Source organism: Thermobia domestica, chromosome 5 (genome assembly GCF_964235325.1).
Source record: "Thermobia domestica chromosome 5, izTheDome1.hap1.1, whole genome shotgun sequence".
Classification (NCBI taxonomy): domain Eukaryota; kingdom Metazoa; phylum Arthropoda; class Insecta; order Zygentoma; family Lepismatidae; genus Thermobia; species Thermobia domestica.
In genome coordinates, this window is record NC_137458.1 from 117,201,100 (window position 1) to 117,224,878 (window position 23,779).

The following is a 23,779-nucleotide window of genomic DNA, read 5'->3' on the forward strand; positions in this document are numbered from 1 at the left end:
ACCAATTTGGACAAAATTCTTCACTGATTTTGATCGAACTTAAAATATCATTTAGAATTGCCTCTGAGACAACAGTTAAAGCTGTCCCCCCCCGAAAAGGTATGGTGATAGTGATATGAAGGTGGATTGGAAAGTTCATGGAGTGATCTACAAAATTAGAAAATATTTGGATAAGTTATATTTTAATTTTCCCCTCGACCGAGGTATATTTACGCCACCTCTTCCGGTAACGCTTTTATATCACTTTTAAAAATGATTCCCCGAGCCCTGCAAAATATCCCAGTACAACATTTTTTTATCTCTGCATCTGAACCCCCCCCCCAAAAAGTTCTTCAGGTTTCTGACCAAGTGAAAATCCGAGGGGGTCAGATCAGGCAAATAGAGGGAGTGTGGCAACAGGGACGTGTGAACACGCGCATTGTTCTGGTGAAACAACACCTTTCTTTGCAGTATTCTGGCCTTTTAATTCTAATCTCCTTACGCAAACGTCACAGAAGGGTGCAATAGTATTCAGAATTGACAGTCTTTCCCTTTTCCAAGAAATCAATCAGGATAATGCCCCTAGCATCTCCCAAAATTGATTCCGTAACCTTTTTTGTGACGAAACTTGTTTTTTTTTTTTTTGGGGGGGGGACAGAAGATCCAGGTCGTTTCCATTGCTTCCTTCGATTGTTGTTTTGATTCCGGTGTATGGTAGTGTACCCATGTCTCGTCCATAGTCACAAATCTGCCAAAAACCTCCTCCAGATCACTTTCAAACAGTTCCAAACAATCATGTTAAAGGGTGAGTCGATTGCGTTTGTGTTCAACTGAAAGGAATTAGGGTACCCATCTCGCGGAATCGTAGAAAACCCTAATTATTTTACGATAATATTTTGTGCTCGCTCATAGGAAGTACCCACAGTATCAGCTACCTCTCGGATGTTGATTCTACGGTCATTCAAACTTGAGTCACAAATTTTATTGACATTTTCTGTAGTGGTCGACGTTAGAGGCCTGCCACTGTTGAGATCATCTTCAATGGTGTTTCTTACAAGCTTAAATTCAGCTACCCACTTTTTCACCATGGAATACGAGAGCGCGAAGTCTCCTAGTGTCTCTAGCACGTCCTTATGAATTCCCTGTGGTGTTAAACCCTTTTTATGCAGGTACTCAATGACAGCTCGATGCTCGATTTTCTCCATGTGACAAATTTCCGTTACTTTCACCGACTTAGCGCCTTGTAAACTCCTCACATGAAGTAATAAAGAAACTAAATTTTACACAGTGACTACTAATAGATGTAGCTATATAGCTAATGTACACAAACATAAAATAACTTCTTTCCTAGTCAGACCATGAAATTTCCAATCCCACCTCGTATCTTATCTCCGAAATTGTACAGGTTTCTACAAGTTGAAAATGATACTTTTCAAAAACCGAAAATTTTGACCCCAAACACGGACATTTCGCCTTAAGTCATTTTGAAAATGCGATTGACTTTATATACTATTTTTAAACTCAGTAACTGCTTATTTATTTAATGTTTATTTATTAAATGTGGTTAGGTTTCAATCATTCGCGTCAATATATTTAAAGTTAGTTTTAATGTCACAGCAACAGCGTGCAAATTTAAAACTAGGACACTGACTCTAATTAGGAGTAAATATCTGTTTAAAACTGTATTAAACGTACGAAACTTAAGTTGGATTTGAGGCTACAATACGGAGTAAGGGGCTTTGTGGATTTATTGTTTGCTTGATTTTTAGTATGAAAAATATCATCACATGTAATCACGATTCTCTTAAAAAAGAAAGAAAGAAAACTACATCTACTAACAAAAGAGAAGGAACAGAAACTTCTAGAAGACTAAGAGCCAGTTTTATAAACAAAATCGAACATTATTATTATTATTATTATTATTATTATTATTATTATTATTATTATTATTATTATTATTATTATTATTATTATTATTATTATTATTATTATTATTATTATTATTATTATATGATCTACTTTTCTATTACAACTATAACCAAAAAGACGATAATTAACTGTAATAAGTATACAGTAAAAATTTTTATGTGACACAAAGTGAAACCGACAAGATGAGTAATAATTGAAAGGAAAATGTTATCCCTTACCAAAAAATTTGGATATAAGGTCATCTTGTCCAATGTCAGTGCTTCTGTTAAGCGATAACATGGAATAGTATCAATTTATAATCTAACATTTGACTTTCTCTTTGAAGTAACGGGGAATCGATAAGGGGTATTGATTTCCTCCAAAAATGTTACAACTATCAAATTTTTGGATATAAAGCCATCTTTCCAAAGTGAGTGCGTCTGTTAAGAGATAACTCGAAATTTAAAATGGTTGTAATTTAACATATAATTTAACATTAATACAGTATAATTTAACATTTGTCTTTCTCTTTGAAATAAACAGGTAGCGGCAGAGAGGTATTAATTTAATTAGAAACAAATAGAAACACCATGCGGTAACGTATAAATCCTTTTTTCATGCAAATACAATAGAATATCCTGCTCCAGCTTTACGAACATCCTCTAGGCCATCGAACATTATTGAGGTCAAAAAATTGTTAACTCTTTTACTGCACAGAAGGAACCTTCTACTGATGATTATAGGTATAAAAAACAGGTACTCTCATGCTTAGCTGGTTTCAGCTTTCTCACTAGATGCTTTGAGCGCAGTGTCGAATCTAGGCGAAGAATTTTTCGTGCTTGTGGATGTAAGCACGGCAGTTCGCAATTGCGGGAGAGAGAGTGAGAGAGATTAAGAGTTTCACCCGAGTGGAGATTGCACTACTGTACACACCACTGTGCATATTTTTGCAAATTTAGATTCATCATTCATTTCATCATCTTTACTATAATATTCAACTTCTCGATCATTGATGTTCTATCCACCATCCTCATCGACTTCTATGGCCTGCGGACAACGCTCTATTCTTCTTGCTCCTGCTCCTCCACCACCTGTTATATCTGTGAAAGTAGAAAAACAGAATAGCTACAAGGATAAATCACAAGTCAATTCGGCTCCGCGAGCAACTGAAAATACCAGGACTACAGATGATAATAACATGTAATCTACATTTACTTTCACCTTACAAGAAATATTACGACCACATATCAGTCTCCGTTCTGACAATAGCTCTCGTCTCATGATAGTAGACAGCATCCAGCAACTCACACAGAAACATCAACAGGAATTTCACTTACAAGACAATGAACGAAAGTTCCGCAATGTCAAACTGTCACTTCAATAAATTCTAAAGTACAGACCATAGGCAGAAATATTACAAATTGTCCAAATATAAATTCACCTCTACCGCTCTTTGCTGAAAAATACAGTTTCGAAATCTTCGGCCGAACTGTAAAACTCACGAAACTTTAGAACTTATGTATCAAACTAATGGCCGCCATAAAGACAATCTCTATGGTCATTCGGGGAGTGAATCCATCTTACAGGTATGAAAAAATCAAGAAGAAATTACACCAGGAAAGGAAGGTTCAAAAATGTTCCCGCATCCATAAGAACCAAGGAACTACTTACATGGTTCAGATTTTAACGAAATCGCAAAATACTATTGATGAGCTACTAGAACATGGATCATACATTTAACAGAAACGTTAAATAGAAACGTCAAACCTTCGAAAATACCGGCCCTTTACCAATACAATGCAACGGTTACCATGAATATACAAAACATCAAAACGTACTAATTCTTTAAAATGCGGTTACTGTAGGGGTTCCCATCACACCCGGACCTGTCCAACATGCAATGACCACCCGACTCTCTTACCTGTCAAGAACATCATTTTGTTTATAGTTTCAAATGCAAATCGATACCTACTCCTCAAGAAGCAAAACGTGAATTAATTTTTTGCATTCTGCTGCATGATGCGCAAAATCAAACTTCTTAAACTTGTACTACATCCGATGAAACTATAATCATTAAACAGATCTTAGTTTTAATTACCATCACACTTCAAACATACATCTATTAGTACAACCTCTAGTTTTGCAAAGTGTCCAATTCGATATACAATATGTCTTTCACCTCCAATTTCATGCAACTTATAATGGACCAATGACTTACCTTCATACATTTTCATTTCAGCAAAGCCCCTAAATACCATTACATCATGGACATTATGGATATAGTTTTTCTTTTTCTTAATATTCGTTCCATCTATGGTCACATATCACTTTTTAATCAACTCCTCCTGGAAGAAAAAATCAATGAACAAAACTCATCTTATTCCCAAATTGCAATGTAAAATTCCAGACTTCACGCTAAACTGGAAAAATAGTACTCTACTAGCACGACATGCCAACGGTGGAGTTTCTATTGATTTCTCACTTCATGTATTAAATCGCATACACACAAGTCCAGTTCGGAATCTACCGGAACATCTAATAGTCATTCTTTGCTACAAATCAGATTACATCATCATAGCAACAATCTGTTCGACAAGGTCACCAGGCGTTTTTTCGGTACATTTCAAACTCTTTACAGCGCTATAACATCTTAGCTGACATCAATATTTATAGTCGTTCCAACAGAGACAAAACGAATTTCTTGAACTTCATCACCACTGCAACAACGGGTCCATATCATCAACTACTAAAACCAACAGGGTCAGCTTCTAATACGAGTCCTGAAATAGCTGCTACCTTATCATATGCACTATAATTAGATCCTTTAGGTAGTGATCATATACCGATGAAGCTATGCATTCAATGTCGCACTACTCGATCTCTTGATGCAACTCCAACTTGCATAATCCCAAAGTATGATAAACCAGATTTGGAGAAGTATCGTTCATGTTTTTCAAAACACCTAGAAGCCCTTGATTTACATATTACAAAAGATTATCATATACTGGAGAAGATTACACGCCATAGTAATCAGGCTTCTATACAATATATATTCCAGAATCACAATACACGTCATATAAGCCTAAACTTCCAAAGCAATATCTTGTCACGGGTAACGATCCCAAAATTTTTTCATGAATACGTTCGTACAGGCACTTCACTATCACAGAACTCTTCCACGTACGGTCCAAAACTATGTAAAAGCATATAAATTACGTCAGTGGATAAAAATATGCATTCCATTCGTCACGTTATTGGAAATGCTTTAACGCACTCTGGTAAGTTGAACACAACTTCCTATTCGCTCATTCTTAACGACTCGCCTCTTCATTCTGATCTCGATAAAGCAAAAGCCTTCGCCACATACATTCAAAATATCTTCACACCATTTACTGATGACCTGATCAACCTGTTCATAACCACTCGGATCACTTAGATTTTTCTTCTTCTCATCCTCAGCCGGACAGTGACCACCCGCTGAATATTCACCGACGGCTAACAGTGATCATTACTCCTAATAATATCACTTCAGCCATTAGAAGAAAATGTAGCACAATCCCGGGTATAGATTCCATCTCTTATTGCCGTCCGTATGTTGTTCTCTACCTTCTTTCACTTATCTATACTTTCATCTTCCGTTCTGGATTCATACCATCAAAATGGAAGACATCCAAGATTCTAGTAAACCCGCCGACAGTGTATCTTCTAATGCCCTATTCGACTAACGGCTGTATTTAGTAAATTTTGGAAGAAATTTTTAGTTCGACGACTATGTGCTCACCTTCTTACTATAACCTTTAATTACGTTATCAAGATGTTCGTTCAAACTGTAGTATTAACAATCAATTACTACCTTAACCATATCACCAACCATTATAATACATCATGACCATCTTGTCTTACCTTATTTGATTTGTGGTAAGCATTTGATAAAGTATGGCACACCTTACTTACGTTCAAACTTTTAAATTTCCGTCTTCCGCTTACTTACATTCGATTCATCTATATATATATATATATATATATATATATATATATATATATATATATATATATATATATATATATATATATATATATATATATATATATATATATATATATTTTTTTTTTTTTTTTTTTTTACTGTCGCCCAGCATACGTCTTTTCTTCTTGCTTTGACCTCAGGCACCTACCCTTCAATTTTTTTTTGTACGCATTAATCGTTCACGAGCTGCTCGTTCAAACATTATGGTATGCCAAATTTTCTCTTTCGAGTAAACTGGAAAATAAGATTGACCATTCCCATGCAATTCAATGGAATTGCACATACAAAAGGAGCTTCCGCTTTCATCTTAACCCTATAACGACGGAGGGTTCCATTGGACCCGAATTCAATTTTTAAAATTATTTTATATTTTAACACCACAACCTAGCGACCTCAGCTCTCGCGACTTTTCATCATTTTTAAAGACAACCAAGATCTTGTTTTCAATTTCAATTAGTTTCGTCATAATTATGGATGACTCCCTTTACCTACGGACGAGCCTATTGGGCCCAGCCATATTGAGGACATACGTATCTCCAAGAAGACTTGCATGAAGATATGTCACATTTGTCCATCGAAACTCGATACGAAAAGCATAACAGTGTGCTTCAAATGTAAGAAAAATGTGTGTAACGAACATTCAAAGATTGTGTGTAACAAATGTTAGTGGATGCTTACTCGTAACCAAGGCTGAGAAGCATATTGAAGGTTGTAAATACTAGGTATAAGCAAGAAAATGTAGAATTTATCAATAAACATATTAAAATTATTAAAAACAATGACTTTAGAAAAAACGCCCCAAGCCAAGACGGGTCTAATGGACCTGATCCGTCAGTAACGGGCAGTGAATACAACAGTCGTTACAGTATTAAGTTATATTTCTGATATTAAAACTATCTACGTACTTTTCCGTGGTTTGATCACAACCCATTTCACCTACTAACTAAATTTCACCGGAAATAGCGCTTACCATTACGTTCACCCATGCCGCTCATATATATATATATATATACTGTGTATTTGTGTGTGTGTTTGTGACACTTTATTTCTGGGTAAATACTAGCAGAATTTGAAACAAATTTGGTGTGCAAATAGCCCATGGTATGAAGAATTAAAGCTGGCTATATTTCGTGACCGAGCTCGACAAAAATAGGAGCAGCTCGGAACAACTGAGACTGTGTTCGATAGCTTTGCACGTCGGGAACTTTTGATGTAGTTCACCTTGACTTTAGCTATTGGTTGTAGTTAAATTAGTCATTTAGATGGCAAGAGATGTCTTCTGATCTTTTATCTGTGAATTTAAAACGGACTTAATTACCTATTGGCTGATGGAAAAGAAAAGATAAGAATATGCAGAAAGATAAGAATTTTCTTAGCTATAACACTTCATAGTTCGAGAATCACGAGTTCTATGACCGGTGAAAGCTAAAACATATTCGAGTTCCACGGAAAGTTTTAAGTTTCCATATTATATAAAGTTAGTATCAACGGTCAATTACTTGCATTCACCTTGACCTTCATTCTATATGGATGTAGTGTTTACAAGTAGTTGTGTGTAAAAGAATATGAATATCACTCATATACTGCTGTCCCATAAAGTGTGTTGTGAAATTTTGGAATATATTGGCCAATTAGTCAGAATCAATTTTGATAGAAACTGTAACAGCGCCTCCAACGGCAGTAACAGTGCTCAGCACTATAAAGAGTAACTACTTTTCAGAAACTTAGAATATATTTTTATACTATTATCAGTGACGTACCCCCGGGAGGGTTTCGGGATTTTAACCCCCTTGAGCAAGATATTATGGATTAAGAAACATTTAATATATTAAGATATACATAAATTATGAATGTCCTGGCTTAAGTTTAGAGTTGCCCCTCCAGTCTGAAGGTGCCCTTGGACTTTGCAACATAAAAAAACAGTGCTTAAAGTATTAAAAATTGTTACATTTCACTTAACTTCAATACTCCGTGGGCTTCACAAAAATTTAAAAGGTTTTCTTTATTATTTTTACGCATCCGTTACACCTGTTCGCCATATTCGCCGTATTTTACAACTACCATGCTGCTGAAACCTTCCGCGAATGCTTCCGCATCCGACAACTAGTACTAACTTCCACATATCCTTTCTCGTATTAAACATAACTCTCATGCCGAACTTACATTCCTAAACATCAAATAAAAACTTCAAATTATCATTTCTTACCTCATTTCTCGTGTAAAGTTTCCTGATTTTTATGAAAAGCGGAGGGGTAACTCTAAACTTAACCCAATGTCCTGAAAGAAAATTAAATTGAATACTTGACACCTGCTTGATGAAACTCTGCGTATTCCATTGACGTGAAATTTAAAGAATTTTAATAAATCAGTGTGTCGGGATCTTGTAGGTGTACAGTAAAGTGTGTTGTCAGTGAAAAAAATTTGAGAACTACTGTGCATAGTTAACAGTGTCTTTTGTTATATGTATGTACAATACATAAACACAAAAATTACTTCCAGCCAAATTAATAGACCAGTCGAATTAGGCACCTCTCGTGGACATAATTGGTAATGAATCTTTCTCTTCACAGGATTGTTGTAATAGTGGTCCTAATCAACATACTAAATTCCTCAACGATCCGCCTTGTGCTAACTCCGCTATCTTGGAAAAATGCAGACGATTACACATCTTCATTCGGTCTTCGGCTAATTTCTCAAAAACGGTTAATTTTAGGAAAGAAAATGAACTAGACCAATTTGAAAGAGCAGAAAATATCCTATCACATAGAACTTACATTTTTCTCAAAAGGTAAGCATTCTATCATCATCCACACGGCATTTTTTTTCGTGAGATGATATGTGGTAAGCACATCGACACCCCTCGAAATAGATTTGTGATTTTCTTCCTTGTTCTTAAGTAATGAAATTTTCTCTTCACAAGATTGTTGTAATTATTGTCCTCATCAACATACTAAAATCTTGAATGATGCGACTTGTACTGACGCCGCCATCTTGGAAAAGTGGTGGACAATCAGGCACCTTCATTAGGTTTTTGGCTAATTTCTAAAAAATTATTAACTTTAGAAAGAAAATTAACTGGACCATTTTGAAAGAGTAAAAACTATTCTATTAAATATAACTTTCAGAGTTTTCTTCAATACTCATGGCTCTCCAGAAATTGTGGTCACTTTTCCTGTCTTGAAATTATAAATCAGCCAAAAATTGTCTCTGTTACGGGAATATTGTATTTTAATAGGACAATTATTATTGACTATTATTCATCTCTAATTGATTTTCTATTATAAAGGATGAATTATAGAATATTTCTTGAGTATTTGAACGCAGAGAGATATTCTTCTCTTCCTTATCTAGTCAAATCACCTTTGCTGATAAAGATATGTTTTCCGCTTCGTGATTTATAAATCGCAAGAACAGATATTATTTGTGATGTTTGTAAGATCTATTTCCACACCACCTTTACCAAATTGAGAGAAAAGGCCAATTGGCACGTTTTTTTTTTCCTTTTTTGCGTGGTGTCTCCTGTAGGCCTAATCCACGAATGTAATCATCATTCTAATTTTCATCTTCATTCTCATCATCCATTATTTCTATTGCAGGTTGGTTACTATATCCCATGCCGCTGCTGTAAGCGCAAAGATCAGTGCATATCATGCGTGCTTTTTTTTTTTTTTTTTTTTTTTTGCATAAACAACAACCTTCACAATTTTTATGCATGGGCATGATATTAGTTTAATTAATTCGTCAGGGGTGCTTGAGTCACCGGGATAGGTAGAAGAATGTTTGCATGAGCTCTCCATCCCTTCTTCTGGATCAAGTTGTTTCCTTCTCCATAATTGCACTTGACGGAAAACCCTCAATATGTGCATGGAGAATGCATCTAAAGTCGAAGAAAGACTATCTAACTTCACTTCGATTTTCCTTTTTGTAATTCCTCTGTTAAAACATTTATACCTGTAGTCATCAAGACATTTATCTGATTTGTCAGTTCCGTATAATCCAAGGACGAACCGTTCTCCTGTTCACATATCTCATTCTTGGTAGCATCAGAATTATTGACGATACTTATAGCTTCTTATGTTTTCTCACTTGTTTAGTGCAATTGTCTTGGTCTTCCCTTTGTGAAAGAAGGCTGAAATCCTGTCAGAATCACAACCAGTTACGGCATGATCGCACAGGAAGTATTCTTTGCGGTTAGGGTCTTCTTCTTCAATTGCGTGGCCGAGTATGTTTTAGTGGGTACCTTTTCTCTTCCTGGCTTTACGAAGGTACTCATTGCCGAAGGTGCCATCTGCACTGACACCTGTCGATAATAATTCCTTGCAAATAAACAGTATATTTCAAGCCAACTCACAAATATCTTCGTATCTTGATCGTAGTTTTCCCGCTTATTTTTCCGAGATCAACATGCTGGCTCACTGTGACCGGCATTACATTGCAAAATTCCTCGAAGCTTTCAGCCGTCTCAGATGATACTGTCGCAACTTGTATCCACTTTGGCGCAACACTTTCTGACACTTCTCTTCCGCGACTGCGACCTCCAACAGTTTTCATGGTTCTCATAAGCGTCTGTTCAATAGTCATGTCGGTCAATAGCCCAGCCCACAATTTGTGGGTCCATGATATTTGGGCGCGGCCGTTTGGACGCAGACATTTGGACGCGGCCGTTTGGGTGCAAAATCTTTTATCCAAATAGGTTTACCTAAATACATATGTTATAATGTATTTCATAACTAGAGCCCGGATGTTTAGGCACTAAAATATGAAAATAGGCACTGGAAATTTCGAAAAACTTCCACAAATAATTTTGCAAAAACTAAAAATAACATCTTGAACACAGCGAAGTTTCTGCATATCATGCACAATTTGTCTCAGCCAGTAGAAAAGAAATGGGAAGAAACCGTAGCAAGCTATTGGCTATGCGGTCTCCGTACTATGCCGCTTAGTTTTAAAAGAATATTTCCTTTAAATAAAATAAGACTTATGTAATAAAGACATGTAATTTGTGTAAAAGGCGTACGTTTTTCGTTAATGTTTAGTTATTTTAAAGATGTAAATTATATATTTATACTACACTGTGTACTTGATTTTTCAGTCAGACATTATTAAATTTATCTTAAAATGTTATAACACTTTACATATTTTCATTTTCGCAGTTTCTATAGTAAATTATTAAAACGCATGGTACAAAACATAATATATGTTTTTTAAGTTCTAGCTTGTACCAAGTGGTCAGAAGAAACGAATAAGAGCTAGTTTTGGAATAAAAATGGCGTTTTTAATGCTATGGGTGGTTCAGGAAATAAGTATTTATTGAATGCTTTTTTATTTGATCTGTTCATTATGCAGGATAGTTGATACTCTCTTGTATTAATAGAAAGTTATTTCAGATTTCTTAAAAATAAGTACTTATAGGCAGTAGCTATACCTAGATACATTGAAATAGGAAGAACAGATCGAATAAAATTTACTGTAGGCAGCCTGTGACACCCCAAAACAATTTTTGGTCCTTTATAATATATCTAACGTAAAGGAACGATACGATTGGGCGACATAAAAAGAACAACATTATTTCCAATGAGGACATGAAATCTGTATGACAGTATGACAGAATTCTCAATGACCAGTTAAAAACGAACAACCACACATAGGCAGCTCATCGTGGACTGTTTTACGCCCAAATGGCAAAATTCGACAATGGACTCATAACATGCAATTCAAGACAAGGAGTGTGTTACATTCTGTTAAGTGATTCGATTTCATCCTGTAGATAACTGTGTTTAGTCTGTCGATCAATAGCGTGAGCAAACAATTTTAGCAAACCAATAAAAATATTAGCGGTGTTATGTGAGCTATTGAAACTTTTAATGCAACAATTGAAGACTTTCGACAATAGATATGAAACTGCAAACTTTGAGTGCTTAGATCTTGGTATCCTGATTCTCATTTCCTTAAATTCTGACAAGAGAGTACGTTGTGTTAATGTTCGCATGGAGACAGAATATGTGAAGTCAGTGAAGGAGAAGAAACGTACAGAATTCCATGGAGTTGTTGGCGAGCATTTGAATGGACTCAGGAATAGATTTTCCCCGAAGATTGTCAGTGTATCATGAGCATTCCAAGAAGTATTGGAAAGAATCATTTTGAAGAGTAATGAACTGAAAGTACAATCACGGACAAAACTTTAACGTAGTCCGTGACAATATATCAAACTATACCAAGAAAGTGGTGACTGTGTATCGTGTCGAAATTGATGACATCATTAAAGAATGTTCCTTAATGAGGAAAAATTTACTCTCCAAAGAGGTTTCAAATGTACGTTAACTAGTGTCGTCTCTTAAAGACGCTTCAATAACCATTATCTAAGTTCTCAAGGCTTTTCTGACCACTCCTGTGACAACTGAGAGTGCCGAGTGAACATTATACAAGCTTTCCCTTGTTAAGAGAAAGATTTGGAGCACGATATCATAGGACCGTTTGGATGCCCTTCTAATGATGCTTGTAGAGAAAAATCGATGCAAGAATGTACCAATAAAAAAATGTGAAGGTAGATTTAAGAAGTGAAATTAATAGCCCTATTTTTTATATTTCACATGACTAGAAAATTGAACTATTGCAATTCTAGGCTTCGGGACATAGAATAACTTCGTATTCTGTGTTGTGTGAATGAGAGTATTCTGAAATTAAGTGTAGGAAGTAGAGAATGGTAGTTTAATTTCCGATTCGTTATTTTTAGGTAGAGAAAAAATATTGTTTTTTTATATTTTAATTTTTATTTTTATTTATTCATTTATTTATTTTTTCGACAAATAGTGTACGATGCTATATTGAGCGTTTTTTTTAATGATAGTTTCATTACTTGGCCTACATACTTCTGCAACTTTATTACGAACAATACCTAAATAGAAGCTAAGAACAGTCCCTATCTTGGAAAGATGTGTGGGACAAGCTATACCTAGGTAAATCAAGTAGGTGAACAGTATTTCTATAGAGGAGAATACAAGGTCTTGTAATAAGTAGCTAGCGTCGTTGAATTTTAAATTTCTGTAATTCTGTACAACATTCCTAACATTCGCATAGATTTTGCTTTTCAACAGTAGCAACATGTTCAGTGAAAGCAAGCTTGTCATCAAATATAATATGAAGATCATTATGTGTCTGTGCATTTTGAACAGTATATTGCCAATAGTGCAGTCTTGTTCAATACAATTTTTCTTGAGAAAAATTGTAAGAGAAATGCGTTTATAGAGAATACTTCCTATAAACACCGAACAGATATTCAGTCTCAATTCCAATTACCGATCAAAATCAACTATTTTGTTAATTCTTGCTTTCAAATGGTTCGCATTATTTCTTTTAGTTTTGGAGATCAATGTACTGGACGTCAAAGGACCCATTCCTTGGTCCCAGTAAAGCTATTGCTTTTTCTCTTGTTTAATTTTATGAAATACATTGTGTACCGTGTTAAAATCGACAATACAAATCGGCTAAAAGCAAAAATCAACTAGACAATTGACACAGTTACGTCAGATATGCTCGACACAATCTGGTGTGAAATTGATTATCAGCTGGGCCTATGTGGTCCCTGTGTGCTGTGAATGGTGTGCATACAGAAAAAGGGTTTTTGTTGCAAAATAGTGGATTCTGGTAGCATTGCATGTGCTGTGGCACTAAATAAACTATTTGAGTTGCCAAACAAAACAGTGGTAAGTTTTGTAAAAGTTATCTGATTTTGTGAAATATAGTGTGTATGTTTTGTTTTAGATTAGAATTTTAGTGTAATTTTTCAGGATTGAAATTAGACAAAAGGGAAGATTTGGTTTTTATTTAAAAAAAAAAATCAGACTTCTTCACTGAGCATGTTGTTTTCGGTTTATACCAATCGTGGAAGAGGCAAATTCACCCTAACTTTAAGAACATGTTTAAGAGTAAATTTCGTCAAAAATAATGATAGGCCTAGTAATTTTCATGAAATAAGGCATGTACTTTCTTGAAAAATAAAGAATAACTCCTGTTGCTTGCGATTGAAATTCGTGAAGAGTAAGGCTTTCTGGCCAAATAATATACAGGGTGTTTCAAAACAACACCGTCAACGTTTGGGAGGTGATTCCAGACACCAAGATAAGACAAAAAATATAGACCAACCTGAGTGCACAAATGCTTCCTTTCGGAGTTATAGGCTGCCGAAAATATGAAACCATGAACTTTAAAGGTCCATAGTCTGAAACTATGGGACCTACCACAGTCGGGTCAAGATTTCCCTTAGGAACTAGCATGTGCCCTATCCAAATATCTGAGTTTCAGAATCCTGTGGCAAACAATTTTTGTAGAGATAGTTCTTGAGCTTCAAATTATATGCCCGTAGCCAAACTCATTATATAAAAATTGTTGCGTGAGTACGTTAGAATTCTGAAACATGTATTTTTGGATAGCGCACGTATTAGTTCCTAAGTGAAGTTTTGACCCGAATACGGTAAGGAGCTATGGAGTTCAGTTTTACATGTTTTTGGCAGCTTATAACTCCGAAAGGAAGCATTTGTGCACCCAGGTTGGTCTATACATTTTGTCTTATCTTGGTGTCAGGAATCACCTTCCAAACGTCGGTGTTGTTTTGAAACATCCCGTTTATATACCGGGTGAGGTATTTAAAACTGTTTTTGAAAATATATGGAAAACTACAAGTCAAATATTTAAAAATTTGTAACAAAAGTTGTTCGTCTCAAAGAGGGAGACCCCTAGCGGCGGGAGGGGGTCAACTTTAAAATCTTAAATGGGAACCCTAATTTTTATTGCATATTCTGATTCTCCGTGGAAAAATACGTAACTTTTGTATTGAACATTTTTTTCGTTGCAGGATAGATGGTGCTGTAATCTAGTAAAACCAAAATTGCTTACCAACACTTGAAAAATGAGTCATTTAAAGCGGTTTCTGGAAATATCTGGAAAACTACGAATCGGATTTTTAAAAAGTTATAACAAAAATTGTTCGACTCAAGGGGGAACATCCAGTATACCATACTCGACCCCTTGTCCAAGACTCTGGGGGCGGGAGAAGGTTTAACTTTGAAATCTTAAATAGGAACCCCATTTTTTATTCGAGATTCTGGATCTTCATGAAAAAATACGTAACTTTGGTATTGAATATTCTTTTCGTTGTGTGATAGATGGAGCTGTAATCGACAAAACTCAAAATCTGTAAACACCGTTAGGGATGGGCACGAATCGAGCTACGAGTTCTGAGTCGAGTGTCGAGTCGAGTCGAATTTGATAAATGGCTCGCTTGAAAGGGGGCAGTAGTCGCATCTAGTCTCGTCTCGGTAACAAGACGACTAGGGATTTTTATAACGATCTTAGTTCGGCTCGGTTGGGATGTGCCATTTCCTCCGTTCGGTTCAACTGAGCCAAGAGCTCGAGCAAGCTCGGTAGGATGAAGTATTAGCTCGGCTCGTTAGTGAATGAGCTGGAGCCGAGCTGTTCGAGCCGTTGATAAGCCTAAATCCGGACCGAGCAGTTTTGAACATGTTTGGTTGGCGCAATATAACTTTTAACAATTTTTGGCTCGAGCCAGAATATTTCCTCCTGGCTCTGGAACTCAAACCCAGAACCTTCTGAACAATGTCCTAACCTCCTAGTCTTCACAACTACCGAGATCGGCAGACAACTAGCTTCTAGTATTGAGATACAAACCACCTATCTTTTATATCTATACACGGTGTTGTTATAATAATAATAATAATAATAATAATAATAATAATAATAATAATAATAATAATAATAATAATAATAATAATAATAATAATAATAATACATTGTAGTAGTAGTAGTATCATTAATAATAATTTTATTGTCGATGTAGGATACTTGAAGAGAGCACTTGAAACTACATACAAGATTTGGCTCGTTTTGGGTCTACTCAACTCGAAACTCGACCCGAATTCGAGTTGAGTTGGAGAGAATTTTTTGAGTCGAGCTCTTGAGTCGAGCTCAAAGATGTCTGTTTTGAGTCGAGTCGAATTTCAAGGAAAATTCGCTTGAACTTGCTCGTGCCCATCCCTAAACATCGTTGAAAAATGATAAGAAAATTTTCGAAATTGTACGGTAAGTATTTTCTGTGATACATTCTTTATCATTCAAATTACCGTCTCATGCGTAGCAGTAGTGGTCAGACTCTCGCTGTAGACTTATATGTAAAACTTGTAATGTGTACTGCAGAAAACGAGCACCATTTCGAACATTTGTTTCAGTAATCAATGGAAATATGTGAGAAGCAAGGAGACTCTCCTAAAACAAGCACTACAATAGTGAGAGGCAAGAGGACTCACCTGAAACAAGTATCCCAATGGTGAGAAGCAAGCTGACACATTTAAAAAGCATCCTGAAGGGAACAAATTATTACTACTTCCACGTTTGTTGTTCCTGGGTAACGCTAAAATTAGATTTTAATACATTGATAAAAGAAATCATGAATGTTTCCAAGTGCTGTCCATTTCAGTGACATCTGTGACAGAAATTACACTAACAATGTGGACAAAGTAATGTATTAAGTTCTGGAGAATCAAGTGTTTTGCTATAAAACACCGATTTCTAATTACAGATTTTAGAATAACTGCCTTTCTAACCTCCTGAGATCCTTGTGGGGGGATCAACTATGATGTCATTTGATAGCATTTGCGAATACATGAAAAGTATTAATTTTCGTAATCTGATGTATTTCTTGAAACATTATTTATCAACTGTTTGTATTCGTTCCGATTCCAATTATTTTGCCAAATCCAGCACTATCTATGACGCAACGAAAAGAATGTTCAATTCTAAAGTTATGTATTTTTTCACAGGGAATCAGAATATGCAATAAAAATGAGGGTTCCTATTTAAGATTTCAAAGTTGACCCTCTCCCAACCCGGTAGGGGCATGGAGTCGAGTGTGGTATCATTGGATGTACCCCTTCGAAACCAACAACTTTTGTTACAACTTTTTTAAAATCCGATTTGTAGTTTTCCAGATATTTCCAAAAACAGTTTTAAAGGCCTCATTTTTCAAGTGTTTGTAAGTCATTTTGACTTTTATAGATTACAGCGCCATCTATCACGCAACGAAAAAATATTTCAATACCAAAGTTACGTATTTTTTCACAGAGAATCAGAATATGCAATAAAAATAAGGATTCCTATTTGAGATTTCAAAGTTGACCCCCTCCCTCCCCCAGAGGTGGAGACAGTGAGTCGAGTGTGGTATCATTGGATGTCCCCCTTTGAGGCGAACAACTTTTGTTACAACTTTTTAAAAATCCGATTTGTAGTTTTCCAGATACAAGTATTTTCAAAAACAGTTTTAAATACCTCACCAGGTACATATACCGGGTGTTCTAAAAATGGCGCCCACGGACCACAGAGCACTATTCTACAGGCCAAAATAAAACGAAAATGTTATATGATGCTATGTCCTCCGGACCCTCCTTCAGTCGTTATGGGGAATTAAAATTTCACAATGTGGCAACGTTGCAGATTAATTTGGAACTATTAGCTTTACTCGAGGAATATATCAAGCAGTTAAATCGATTGCTATGCTAATAAGTGATGCTACCAGTCCCCAGTGGCGTATTTAGGGGAGGGCTTCCGGCCTTAAGCCCCCCCAAATCTTACTTACTATAGTAAAGTATATGAAATATCTTGCAGAATTTTCACATTTTCAGGCAAAGCCCCCCAAATCTTATTTACTATAGTAAAGTATATGAAATATCTTGCAGAATTTTCATATTTTCAGGCAAAGCCCCCCCCCCGAAAGTTAGCAAAGCCCTCCCCGAAACAAAATCGTAAAGACGCTACTGGATGCTACTATCAATCTATATCGACTTTAGCTGCCATCTGGAAAGAATCGATGCAGCTATTTGATAGATTAGTAGATTTACTCTTTATTTCTTTATTTGCAACGTTGCCACATAGTGCAATCCGTGTCTCCAGACAAGGACCCGAAAAGTATACCAATATATATATATACGGCAGGATCCAGGATTTTATGATGGGGGTGCACCAATAACTACCACCACATTTGGATTAAATTTGAATTTTCTAAATGCCTTTAGGCATCTGTGGTGTGGATGAGGAATTGCCCTAGAGATTCTAGGTGTCTGCTTCCGTGAAAATTGACTTAAACTATTCATTTTGTAAAACTCTGCATTCTTTTAAGCTCAAATGGAAACATAACAGCAAAAATTTTCGGAAAGTGTTGCTATTTTTACTGCAAACTTCTCACTTTAGATAGTGTATATTTACAACGAAAGGGGGGGGGGGTGCACGTCCACCTTTGCACTCCTCCTAAATCCGGCCCTGTATATAGATAGATAAAGAAAGTTTAAAGAACATAGTAAACTGAATATACTTTAATACAAGAGCTCCAAAATATCTATATTGGACACAATATTAAAATAAAGAAGAAAAGACGTAATACCATACTTAAAATATAGTAATATATGAATTAGAAGTAGAAATATCTAAATTATAACTTCTTAGACTAAAAGGTCAAATTCATGGAACATATTACGGTCAAATTAAATCAATTTGTTGGTGTAAATTAAAAGATGGCACACAACAAACAAAAGTCTTGAACATGCGACCTTTAAACACTAATTTTAATCAGAGGCGTCATTTAGGGAGGACAGAGGCAATTGCTCTCCCTCGAGTTTAACAAACACTTGAATCTTAATAAATTGTATACTAATAAAAATCGTGAAACTCGGTTGGCTATCTCCCCTCCTCTTCTCCTATGGCAAAATCTGATATGACGCTACCAAACTTTGTTCCTACTTTAAGTAGTAGGTTACATTTCATATGACGATATCCTCCAACTGAATCAATAGTCTTTAAAGAAAACTCCATTGCACAATATGCATACCCAATTAATGTGACTTCAATAGCACACTCTATAGTAGTCTCTCTTTATCTTCTTATTTCTTTCTTTCTTTCATTTCTTTCCTTTTTTTATTTATTTACAAAATGATCTTCAATCTTCCTGTCAACTTACCTTTGTTATACAACTGTGCATATAGGAAAATAAATTGATGCTCCGAATTTGGCAATGGTTCATGGTGAGTGCAAATCTAATTGGCTTACTATGTAATTTACGGTTTTATTTTTAATCCAATTAATAAATCACATCCATTCTAATTCTCTTTATTTTAAAAAAAACTCAATTTATCTTAAGAGTATGATAAAAATCCTAAACTTGGAATTTGAAAAGAAAAAAGAAGAAGAAAGAAAACAAATATGTACCAATTATTTTGATACCAGGTCAAATGTTTAACTGAAATACGTACAGTGGTTGGCGGTGTGTGTAATTCAAGGTTCATCAAACGCTGAAAAAGAAGATCCATTTTTCTTTTTTTTTCTTTTTTTCTTGCAATGTCCGACATGAAATTAAGAAAAGAAATCCTTATGTACACATACAAATACCTTGTGGAATTCCACTGCTAACTGTTGATTTTAAAAAAGAAAAAAAAAACTCACTCGACAATTGTGGCGCCTATGTAACCAACTTATATACATGCAGAAAAGTACAGCCGGGATGACAGGGGGGGGAGAGGAAATTTATCTTAAAACAGGAAGGGAGGAAGGGAGGGGCATGTTGTTTTGTCGTAATTGTACGTTGCGAAGGAGTTTTCTCGAATGACGTGGGAGATCCGGACTCCTCAGCAAAAGAGAAAATAGTTTTGGTAACACGATGGTCCAAGAACGTGACCGCAAAGAAATATTTCTCTCATTTTCCCAGGGGTCGGGACTTCGGAAGAATTAGAAACCAATTACACATTACAAACAGAACTGGTTAAAAACTTAAAAGGAGAAAGACACTGTGGTGCAAGAAACAGAAGAGACACAAAACAGGGAAGTTGGAAAAATCTTTTTGGCCGCTGACCATTTCCTTAACGTATTGCCACTAGTACAAGAAATGCTCCTCGCGTGCAAAGAAGTGTTTTTCAGTTTTGCACGAAGCATCATTTAAAAAAAAAAGGAAAAAACAAAAAAAAATTAAAAGCAATAATATCTGTCTGTAACTGGCTTGTTTTGCGACATATGTGTAATACTTTTTCCTCTTTTATTTCTATATTTCTTTTCTTTTCGTTTTGCAACAATTTGCCGTCAGATTACTGTTTATATATATTTTAAGAGCAATTCTAGGTAGTTCAAAAACTAGTTTTTTTCATGGAGTTTTAGTTTAACAAATATATATACACCGGGAATTAAAACATAAATTTTGCAAATTTTATTTTTTTACAGGTGTATATCTAGAAATACAGCGAGAAGATTAAATTAGCTTATAATATAAATACAAGAATAACTTGATTTATTTAATAATCAAGTACAATATAAATTCCAATATGTGATACAATTCAATAGTTCAAATTTGGAGGTACGGTGCATGTGTTAGTTCATGTTACAAATTCGTTAATTATCTCTGATACTTTAATAATTATACAGCACATACGTGAAATTGAAATAAACCGCTTCCCACGTTGTTACAACTGGTTTCATTAATTCAGTTTTATTAGTTGTAATACGATTTTCAACGTTCAATTGTCTTATGTTCTGTATTTTTGTATTACATAATTGTCTTCGTTCTCTGATAGTTTCTTGTTGAAGTTATTTTTTAATAGGTATGTCAAATTGGAAGTGGTTGACAAGGACATCATTTTCTGCACCATATGAAAACTAGCTAAAAGGAAAAAACAAATTTTAAATATACAGTGAATAAACAAATTTGGACAATGGTATCAAGATGGCCGCCGGACAGATATATGAACGTCAAACTCGCAATTATATGTAGAGCTCGCAGACCTTTAAATTTGAAAGTTTTGATTTGACCTCTGCCCCCCGGCTTCCGTGGGTCACATATCTATAACAAGCTTTCCAAAAGTGGGACCTCAACCATTTCTGAGAAAAGGGTCTGGGGTTAGACTTTACATAGTCGTAACGACAGAGATTGAACTTGTACTTTGACCAGTTCACCATTCGTGACTTTTCTAATGTATCGATATGGAATGAACGTTATGAGCCGTTTGTTTTCTACGAGCTTCCAGGTGCCATCCAATAATTTGACAAAGGTAACTTTCCATTTAATTGCTTTTAGTTGACCCCTAGCCTCTGAACCCAAAGAGTCATCCACTTATCACAAGTATTTTCAACAGTAGACCCTCAAATAAAGGCATTATGTGCTAGCAGAAATTTCCAACTCCCAAAATTTTCCTGAGAAATTGCGCACGTCAACTTTTGTGGATACTGTACACAAACGCACATTTGTTCTAAAAGGAAATAAAGCTGAGTGCTTGAACTCCTATTTTGCGAAATTTTTACGTACGCCACTGATAATATAAACCAGAAAACGAGAGAATTAGGATAGATAGATTTATGAATGCAATCTGTACTTGTGAAGATGTATCAAGAATCGTACATGAGTGTATATATATATATATATATATATATATATATATATATATATATATATATATATACAAAAACATCGGGGTAAGAAAAATAACCATTTAAGTCACTTGTTAAGTGTTTAATTGCAATATTGCCTCCAAATCTGAGACTTCCTATTCTTATTAAAAGACGACAAGTTTTAAAATAGCTTCTTGCTATTATGAGCTTATAACTCACAGTTCACATCCGTAACACAGAATAAAGAAAAATCCAGTCAATAATTTAAACGATTTCTTCTTCAGAAGGTGTGGCGTCCAAAAGGAACAAGAGAATTATTGAGACGATGCATATATATTTGTAAGAATCAACTTCTCATCTGTCCCTTATGTAACATAAACACCATTAATTACGACCTGATTTCCAGATGGAATATAAAGAATTAGGGAGCCGTTCCAAGAAAGATTTAGCAGCTGGAAAGGGTGGGTCTTTCGTCGGCTTGCGTACTATACATACATGTATATTTGTGTGTGTGTGTGTGTGTGTGTGTGTGTGTGTGTGTGTGTGTGTGTGTGTGTGTGTGTGAAGTAATTGGAGCAGGTTTATGCGTTCGTTAATTTATTATTAACAGCGAGAAGAAATCAAATAGCTCTTCGATTGTGGACCTCCACAAAGATCCAGGACATAACGTAAGTAGGTAGGTAGCTACTCCCATATCGAGAAGCCACGGGGTATTCTTTTTAATGTAGGCCTAAAATTCTTATCTGATTTCTTCTCCTATAAAATCGCCTCTGAAAAGTCAAGAGGCCAAATCCGCCTGCTGTTAGAGAGAAGGAAAAAAATCTGCATCCGAAATATTATATATTGAGAGTTCATCTTTAAAACAAAAAGAATTTAAAAAAATGGAGTAAACCGTCAATGGAGTTTTGTGTGATGGATATCTTCTTATTGTCGATAGTAATCGTACGCCATTTATTCTAGCTTTAATTATCCAAAGTGGCATCAAAAATCGGTGCCGAGATAAAAAGACGAACTCCCGCGATCACTTTCAATCAACCGCTTTGTCTTGCAAGACTTCAAAAGACATTTCCCTGTCTTCTCAGACGAACAAAAACAAAACATTTTTTTAAATTTTACCACCACTACGTATATATGGATTAATAGCGAGGAAAAAATAAATAAAATAACATCAACCACACAAAAGATAATATTCTAACAGGTTGCAACAAAATTATTTACATTATAAAAGCACAAAATTAATCTTTCAAAATGTTATGACATGCTCATAAATTTATCAAGTTTCTTTTTTTTTTTGCTTGTTTCTTTCAAATGAATGTTTCATTTTTCTTCTCAAATACACTTCAATAGGGATTCTCTTCAAGAGTCGCAGCGGTTTTTTGGTGTCTGTATGAGGAGAGAACCATTCTCTACGTTTTTCAGATTAATGTGCCGGGCTACAAGGGGTAATGTAGCACCCTGTGGCTTTAGCATGTAACATCCGTCTCTTCATCAATGGGATTTGTCTTTGGTTCTATAGAAACAAAAGATTTATTTCAACATTGATCTTTTGTTCCGTTTTGCTTGTGACATTCGTCTTTTCTTGCAGGGACATTAGGCTTCAAACTTCAAAGGAAAAAAAAAAACTTCGTTGAATATTAAAACTTTAATAGTCTTTATTTAATGATTTGTTTAATAAACTATCTATCTAAATACTAAAATGACTTTTTAGTATAATTTATTATTATTATTATTATTATTATTATTATTATTATTATTATTATTATTATTATTATTATTATTATTATTATTATTATTATTATTATTACTGCTAATACTGTAGTAGATGTACTTCTTGAGAACTTTGATTTAGTACAGAAACAACTTTATCCATACTTTATGGCAGGGTGAGGGTATTTTTCCTTTTATATGATTTGCATGTCTAATGTACGTTTTATGCTTTTGATTTGTCATTTAATGTATATTATTGTGATATTGTGATTATGTGTTATGTTTGCTTATAATTTGATGCAACTTTGTGCACTGGGAATTGTAATTATGCATAGTGTTTGTTATTTCCTGATGCTAATAAAACGTACTGTTATTATAAACCTTACAGTTTGAAGGAACATGTAGAATTCTCGCTATACAAGCAAAACTTCGCCAATCAAACATGTGCGGAGCCAATGCAGTCTGCATTATTATTATACCTATCTTACTGGCATTCACTCATGTTATCCTCTCTCCTTTTTGGCCTACATAGAAATCTCTTTTCTTAGAGATCCCAAATACATATTCACACCGTGTATTTTCCATGAAACGATGTCTCATATTAGATATTCATATTTTCCGTGTAGCATTCAGTGATTTACAGCTTCTGTGAAGTTCAATGTCATAATTTTCTAAATTACTCTCTTATTCTTGTCTTTTCGCGTCAAAAATAATAATGTAAAACTACTG

General features: G+C 35.0%; 1 protein-coding gene across 1 annotated transcript; it reads right to left on the minus strand.

Moving 5' to 3' along the window:
* Nucleotides 1–857: 857 nt before the first annotated feature.
* Nucleotides 858–1,184, minus strand: LOC145685221 (protein GVQW3-like). The gene has a single exon (XM_081757581.1). The coding sequence runs from the start codon at nucleotides 1,182–1,184 to the stop codon at nucleotides 858–860; it is 327 nt and encodes a 108-aa protein (XP_081613707.1).
* Between the last annotated feature and the right edge of the window lie 22,595 nt (nucleotides 1,185–23,779).

Excerpts from the sequence above, each read along its gene's own strand:
- LOC145685221 (XM_081757581.1), bottom strand. The coding sequence starts at position 1,184 with ATGGAGAAAATCGAGCATCGAGCTGTCATTGAGTACCTGCATAAAAAG.